Raw genomic sequence first — 8499 nt, 5'->3', positions numbered from 1 at the left:
GGAGTTGAAAGCAGAGATGACAGTAATGGAGCAAGACAAAATGAAGATAAACAGCAGAAACTAGAAGACCACAAAAGACTTTCATGATGCCATCTGGATTTCTATATACAGCAGCCAACAGGATTTGATTTTTATGTAAGACGCTTATCCTACATGCGAGATTATTTTGACACATTTTCTCGGCAGCTACGGTGAAATCAATCAAATTATGCAAAATGAACTATTTTTACTTAATAGACGACTTTTAGACTTTTGCCACTATCAGGCTCCCGTAAGGCCTTTACAGATTGGCTGTTAAGGTACCTTTTACTTTTTGGAAGTAAATTATGATACTAAATCATGTAGAAGTACCACAGATAAGGGCAGCTGAATAGAATAACAAGTCACACTTTTCACATTAATACTTGTAAAATAATGTGAAAAAGCATGTGTCATTTTCCTACAGCCTTCTTTTGCTATTGTGCCCTATTTTGTTTCGATATCATATCAGTATCCACTAAAAACATGTATATTTTTTCTGTTTGTAATGCACAAATGATAACAACTCCTGTCCCAGGATTACTTTTGCAGAGTACTGCATATTTTATAGTTTCCAAATGTGAGTGTTCCTGCGTGCTCTCAACACATATTTAAAAATTCTGCTGTTGTGAATTTGCTCAGATAGATGGAGCTGTCAGTTTTGCTTATTTCAATCTCACGGACATCTCAAACATCAAAGAGATGCTTTGGTAGTAGAGATATGCTGTATTGTGATCGGCCTTCAAAGAGCTCGGCATTCATTCAATGAATACTTTTTCAGCAGCATATTCTTTTGATCTTCTAAAGTGACCAGTTGCTCTCATCTGTAAAGAAATATGAGAGCGGAACAACAGAGAGCTGCAGAATGAAAATAAAGCATGGGACAGAATGTTCCCCATCATAAACCAAATCTAACATTCCTTATCACAAGATTTATATATTTTTAACTAGTTTGATGTTAAGATAGCAAGTAATGCAGTTTGAGTAAAATGCCCAGATTAAATCTGTGAGACAACTAACATCCCTACCGATTAGGCAGCAACTGATCTACTAGGCATTAAAGTTTTATATTGGAATATGATTCTGCAAATTCCCAAGTTCTACTCTTAATTTGAATTAAATTATTTATAAAAAATATGCATGAAAGACTCCACTGAAACTACAATATGTTAATGCAGCATATATGCAGCACAATTGTTTCTAATATAATGGATGTTAAAGTGTTACAAACACTTTAAAAAAAAACATTGTGCAGCCCACAATAGTTCAATTCATATCAAAACATAAACTCATTGATTTTGTACATAAACATGGGACAAATAAGTATTTGTTGAAAATAAAATATAAATAAATGCATGCATGAATTGAAGTATAATGTATACTGTATTTGTTATACTGAAAATTCATAATTACTTTGCATGAGGAAGAATAGTGATTATTGAGAGCATTGATAATTAGCCATCAGTTATTTAAATGCAATCAATGCCATTCCATAGACAATGCTGCCCTGAGCAGCGAGGCATAGAGCTATTGTTAAACTTAAAAACACTGAGTTTTTCTAAATTATTGGCATATTTTCATAGTTTCAGAGAAGAGTCCCACAAGCTACTCTGTTAAATACATTTTAAAAGTTTGTTACCAGTCCGGTTTCTTTAAATCAACAACCAGTTGATGATGTTTGGTTCTTTTTAACATGTAGAATGGACAAATGACGTCAAGAAAAACGCATTATGTGGTCTTGTGCTATAAATAGTTCTTATTTTTGCTGAAAAGCACAAAGAACAGTGAAAGTCTGTTGAGATATAAGTTATGATTCCCTTACCATTGAAGACCACGCAAAGATGATACTGGAATTCATAAAACTAATGCAATCTAAGGGTTGGATCTGCAGAACTCTATGTTTTGGGTTAATTAGCTTTTAGATTGTGAATGAAGAATATTTAAACACATGCTATTTCTGTTGATTCGGCTATTAAACATAAACAACAAAGAGTAATAAGTCAATTTGAATAAAATCCAAGCAGCGTGTTAGAATTTATCACACTTTTGAATAAATAAGAACTTATAGAGATGCAACACAGGACCCCAAATATTTTATTCATTATGAACGCCATCAATATTTATGCACAAACAAGTTTGAACTTCAAACACATAAATGCCTTTTTGTTCATGTATTTGAAAAGATCTCCGTTTGAAAAGACTGTAAAATAAATACCATTAAACCATAAACAGGAAGCTGCGTTTGTTTTCCAGCTCATGAACTCACCGCTCTGTTGAACCTCAGCAGGCTTTTTCCTTGAACTTTGTTTGGCTCCGTCGGAGTCTTGTCTGCTCAGCACCTCGGACAGCGACTGGCGGGAGCTCTGCCGACCCGTCTGGCCCGGCACGTTGAAGCCTTTACTCCTCTTCCTGGGCCGGTCCGACTCCGGAGCGGACCGGCTCCTCTCCGGGTCGTGGTTCTCCGGCTGGGAACCTACTTTCACCAACGCGTTCCTCGTCCTGGTCAGAGCAGAAGTCACCGAACCCATCACAAAACAAGCTTCTTTTTAAATTTTTTTTTAGCAAAGACTTTCTTTTAACCAGTTCCCTTGAGTTCGCCTTTCATTTTCCTCAACACTACTCAAAATCGTAAAGAAAAACAAAACCCCGAAAAGTCCACCTTCGTCACGGTTCAGATATTTGACCCATGTCAAATATCTGTTGAGAAACGTGGGTGCCAAAAAGCAACAAGCAACAGAACGGACAAGACGTCGGAGTTTTAGCGGAAACCGTTTGTTGCTCTGCCTGTTTTCCTTTCCTCCGGCAGACACGTCACATGGAGAAAGTTGCTCTGTCGACAAACACACCGATCTCCCGGGACAAACAGGTGAAAACAAGCGACATTAATTAGCCGCCGACAAGTTTCCAGGATTATTAAAATAGGAGGAGGACCCAACAATTCCGAATTAAAGAGGGGAAATACTGAGGTGAGATCATGATCATGGAAAATGTTTAAACTTTGTTGGACATGGTCCTACTTTTTACCTACCTCAGTCAATGTTCACGAGGTCTGGACACAATAAAACAACAAAATGTATCAAAGAACAAAGTAAAAAAAATGACAGAACCTTTTAGTTGGTTCAACCTGCTGAAAAGAAATGCGCTGAATAGAAATGCAAAGTAACTGTAATGATCCGTCTTTGGCCGACAGATGGCAGCAAAGCTCACTTGTAGACTTCTAGATAGCTTATTTTTTATATTTCAAACTCAGGATACTGTGATTTTAATACTCTTGGAAAGCTCAGTTGGTGATGTTATTGCTTTATGAACGTCTGCTGGGATATATCACAACTTTTTATTAAAATGAGAACACAGCCGTGAACCTATTTGAAGGGAACCCTCTGAGAAAGTGAAATACCTTCAAACAAACACTCGTCCACACTGCTTGAGTTATAGTCTTCATAGTTTATTGCTGCAAACAGGTAATCGTGACTTCTTCAGCATACAGATTTGTTGTGGTTCATGCTTTGTTGATCAAACACTACTTTGGTTACAAAGAAAAGTCTTTTGCCGACCTCGGAAAAAAATTGCTATGCTAAATGTGTGCTGATTTTCATAACTATGTCAAGACAAATGTGACTTAAGCACTCTCAGCCAAACAAAAAAGCATAACAGTCTGTCAGCTAGAACAGGCTCACTGGATCTTCACACATAAAGGCACTTTTCAAAGCTGTTTTCTGTTTGTGTCATAGATTTATTTTCTTGCATGTAGCTCCAGTGAAATGTTGTTTTCCTCTTATTGCTTGTGTTGCTTGTTTGACATGGACAAAGACGCTATTAGTCCATGTCCTCGTGATTCTGGGTTGACTCATTGATCACCTAAAAAAACCAAACAAAAATAAAAGAAAATCTAAAATCTGTCAAGAAACTGACTTTAGATCACTTAGAGCATGCCATACCTGACCATCCCTGGTCTCAATGGTCTTGATGAGAACTTTCTTTGTTGTTGATGTTTCAAAATGAGATTTTGAATCAGCCAATCCATCTAAGGAAATAAATAGTAACATCTATTAATGAAATAAAAAGCTAATATTGGTGAAATGAATGTAAACACCAACTTTACCTCTGAGATTTAGAGAAGAGAAGTTTGGCAACGGGGTGGAGATCCTGCCAAGAAAGAGGAAAAACCCCACCATTTTTTTTTTAAACAAAGTAACATCTTTTATCAATGAAATGAAGGCTCATACTTCTTTCATACACCCAGCTAAACATTTCTAAGACATGTTGTTACCGGCTCTCCTCTCCCTCCAGCAGTTTTCTATAGGTAGCGATCTCAATGTCCAAGGCCATCTTGACATTGAGAAGGTCCTGGTACTCTCGGAGGTGACGGGCCATCTCATCCTTCATGTTGTGAATGTCCACCTCCAGGCGGCTGATGGTGTCCTGGTAGCCACTGTTCTCCAGGCCAAAGTTCTCTTCCATTTCCCTCATCTGGCGCCCCAAGGCCTTTTTTTGAAAAAAAAAAAAAAAAAAAAAAAACAGTGACAAAAAAGTAAAAAATAAGTGTTGAATAAATAGTTGTTTTCAAGACAGCCTGAAACTGCAGACTCACAGTTCCTTTGAGGGCATCCACCTCACAGGTTAGTGCCTGAACTTGACGCCTGTAGTCGTTGGCCTCCTGCTTGGCTAATCTCAGGGCTTCATTATTCCGAGCTGCAGCTTCGGTGAGGTCAGCAAACTTAAAATCGCAGGGGCACAAAAAAAAAAGAAAGAAAAAAAAGGCGAGTCAGACATTCTGAAGGACACAACAGAGAAAAAATCAACTACTCAATACATGATGAGTCAGAAACTAAAGGATATAGTAGGTAGAGTGTAAATTATGAAATGTGGAGATGAAAGAGGCTGGAGCAATTTAGCGACTGTAAAGGATTTGAAATAAATTTGTTTTATGAAATAGGAACCAATCCCTGTTTGAGTCCCTCATTTAGTCAGGTTTATGTTATGTAGAATGGGAATTTACAGTAAAAAATCCACCCAACCCCCATTCATTGTCTATATCTGCTGTTCCATGCAGATAAAGAACCATTAGATGCATTAGTGTCCACTTCAGTGGTCTGTGTGCATTTATAACATAAAAATCCACAAGAAGCACAAGAAAATGGCTTTTAGACAGCTGTCCACTGTAGTGACTACAATGCATGAAAGGGTTAAGGTGACATTTGTTGAAAATTGGCCTGAATAAAGAAAAAAATATTAAGTTGAACTGAATTGGCCAATACTTCCATTTCATCGGCCCTCACCTTGGATTTGTACCAATCCTCTGACTCCTGGATGTTTTTAGAGGCCAGGTTCTCGTATTGCAGACGGACGTCCCTCAGAGCTGCTGTCAGGTCTGGCTTGGCCACCTCCATGTCCACCTGCACATGCTGCTGCTGCTGGATTTGGTTTTGTAGCTCCAGCATTTCCTGCCACACAACAGTTTCTTTTAATTTTGCCTGTTTGTTTGGGAAAAGCTATTTGGATCTAAATTCTACCAGTCTGAACAGATTAACACATATTTCCAATGATTTGGCTTTCCCAAGCGCTGCCTTTAATACAGCAGGCAGTTACACGTGCAAAGTACAGCAGCGCGTTTCCGCTTTGCCTGCAGAAAAAACAAACAACAAAAAAAAACAAAACAGGAATGCTTACCTCATCATGCAGCTTCTTGAGGAAGTTAATTTCCTCCCGGAGCGACTCAACCTTCCGCTCCAGGTCCAGTCTGGCAAGGGCAGCATTGTCCACATCCTGCACCACAACACTGAGTCTTAATAAGGTGACTTGGAAAGGTGACATGCATTATGCATAATGGATTTGCTGACATATTTTTAAAAAATGCATTTAAGTTGCAAAGAGAACTCACAAATGTTGCAAACACAGCATGCAGAAATCAACTTTGCCTTCAGTTGATTTTAACTGAATGGGCGAATTGGTCTGATGAACTCATTAGTATAAGGGTCTTTCATCTCATCAACTAGTTAGATACAGATGTTTTTTTTCTTTTTAAACTTTCTTCTTGCTTTGTTTAAATTTTTGTTCCAGCAAAGCAGTATTCAGTAATCGGCTGCATTAAATAAATGAACTGCATGCTTTCCATTTAAAACAACTGCACATAGCAATCTATTTTGCGTAAACTAAATGTTTAAAACCCTCCTGGTCCAGAAAATGTTCATTCTGTCCTGCAGCATTGCTTTGTTGGGGCATTGGCAGGCTTGTAATTGGGGTATCAGCGAATGAAGCAGATTTGCCCCGGTGCTAATTCCACAAACAAAGTGAACTATTCAGCAGGGTTTCCCAAACAAGCCCAAGGCTGGTGGAGTGACTGTCTGCCTGACTGAGCAGGAGCCGGCCGCGGGCCACGCATTGTTGTCTGTGTGCCGCCGAGGCAGGCTGCTGGCACTTCCTTCCTGCCATTCACACACACAAGGTTAAAATATTGCATCTTGAAATATTGATGGTGTATGGTGCTTTTTTTTTATGTTACCTTTTATGCCCAGTGGCTGTCCTATGAATTTATTCACATGACTCAGAACAGGGAACGATCTCTGACAACACCAAAAACAAGAGACATTCTTTTGAGCTGAGGCTCTCCCAGGAACGAGACAGCCAGGTCACATGGTGGCTTGTCCTCTCGCTCTGATAACCACATTTTATCCACACTGTTTTTGTGCTGCAGTGTCCAGCTCATTTGCTGCAACCCGTCAGACTTTTAAAAAAAAAATCTCTCTTGTCGTCGCAGGCCTGACTTAACACAACAGCCAAAACTTGGCCTTTTGTCTCGGTCTGTGAACCATGGCTAAAATCTGTTGTTGCGCCAACAGTGGAGAGCATTACTGTCTCTGCAGATACATGAAAAACATGAGAGCTCAGAAATTACTAAAAAAGGAGAAAGATCTGGTTATGATCTGTTTTTAGGGTTTTAAGCTTCATTTAATAGGGAAAGTTGGAAAGGTGGGGCAGTGGAAGACCCAGGAATCATCGTCTTTTACTTCTGAGGACTGACAAGTGTCCCATCTCTTCGTTCCAAAAACTTAAATACTAATATATGATTTCAACAGTGGATCACCTGTCTAAAGCTCTGCATATTGGCTTCTGCTTCCTCCCGCTGGGAAAGTTCATCCTGCAACCTGCAAAACAACAGACAGCGAAACAATATTTCATATTTTGTGGCCTACTGGCTTTCTTTGCATTTCTTGCATGTCTATACACATTAAAATGGAATTAAAATGCAGCCTTAGATACATTTGTAATATACAGTTAAAATTCTCTGTGCTGCAAAATCTTCATTTTATAGAGGCAAAGATGAAGAAAAAAAGAAGAAGAAGAAGAAGAAGAAGAAGTGCCACGCCTCCTACTTGTCTCTCAGCCTGCCAATGTCGTCGGCCAGGTTATCCCGGTGCACCTCCACCCGAGCCTTCTCGTTGGTGAGCTGGTCCACCTGGCACCGCAGCTCCCGCATCTCGTCCTCGTACAGATCCCCGACCCGGGACGTGCCTTTGCCCCGCAGCTGCTCCAGCTCGGCCAGCAGGATCTTGTTCTGCTGCTCCAAGAAGCGCACCTTCTCGATGTAGCTGGCGAAGCGGTCGTTGAGAGACTGCATCTGCGCCTTCTCGTTGGTGCGGTTCGTGATGAACTCGCTGTTGATGGCGTCGGACAGGGAGAAGTCCAGGTTCTCGGAGGCCAGTCGGGGCATGGCCGCGCTGCTCCGGAGCCTCTGGGTCTTGGCAGAGTAAATGGTCGGAGCGGAGGAGAGCCCGAAGGACGCCCGAGAGGAGCGCAGCGGGCTGGAGAAGTGGCGGCTGGAGTAGCTGCTCCTGGTCGCGTTACGCTCCCCGCCAAACATCTTCTTGTAGGAAGAATGCGGAGCTACTCTGTAGGACATCCCACTGCTGTCTTCTTCAAACTATCAGCAAGCAGAGCAGAGTGGTCGCAGTTTGCTGCAACCCCTGGTGCATCAGCGGACTGCGTCTGGAAAGGCGTTCCCTGACATATTACTTATTTATAGTCCCCTCCTTATGCAAATTACTTAACGGGGACTTGAGCGACACGTTGATGATCCAATCAAAGTTGAGAAAGCACACCAGCATGTCCCTTCAGAGCTCATAAAAATCCAGTATTAGATGTTTTTTTTTTTTTTTTCCTTACAGAATTAAAGCCAAATTGTTATACAGGTGCATCTAAATAAATGTGAATATTATAGAAACGTTAAATCAGCTTGTTTCAGTAAGGTAAGTTAAACTTAACTGAAATGTTTTTTTTTTGTTTGTTTTTTTTTTTTTTTAAAGGCTGATAAAATATAAAGAAAATTTGGCCAATAAATAGGACCAATGAAAATTATTTTCAACACAGACATGTAATATTATGATCATATCATGGCCTACCCAACCATGTAGAAAACTGTTGACAGTCCTCCAGAAAACAAATGTCAAAACAAGAAGAGTAAGCCACAAAGGTAATTCACAA

The 8499-nt window shown here is 40.0% G+C and overlaps 1 protein-coding gene across 1 annotated transcript; it reads right to left on the bottom strand.

Moving 5' to 3' along the window:
• Nucleotides 1-3442: 3442 nt before the first annotated feature.
• Nucleotides 3443-8026, bottom strand: LOC106935724 (vimentin A2). Its single transcript, XM_015016347.1, has 9 exons — nucleotides 7392-8026; nucleotides 7103-7163; nucleotides 5689-5784; nucleotides 5298-5462; nucleotides 4610-4735; nucleotides 4289-4509; nucleotides 4121-4164; nucleotides 3957-4042; nucleotides 3443-3876 (listed from the first exon to the last, which is right to left on the bottom strand). The coding sequence occupies exons 1-9, from the start codon at nucleotides 7916-7918 to the stop codon at nucleotides 3835-3837; spliced, it is 1368 nt and encodes a 455-aa protein (XP_014871833.1). The 5' UTR covers nucleotides 7919-8026; the 3' UTR covers nucleotides 3443-3834.
• Nucleotides 8027-8499: the final 473 nt, after the last annotated feature.

This window comes from Poecilia latipinna, unplaced genomic scaffold (genome assembly GCF_001443285.1).
Source record: "Poecilia latipinna isolate Pla-1442-1.1 unplaced genomic scaffold, P_latipinna-1.0 Scaffold2009, whole genome shotgun sequence".
In the NCBI taxonomy this organism is placed as follows: domain Eukaryota; kingdom Metazoa; phylum Chordata; class Actinopteri; order Cyprinodontiformes; family Poeciliidae; genus Poecilia; species Poecilia latipinna.
This window is presented reverse-complemented; position numbering and strand designations above follow the sequence as displayed.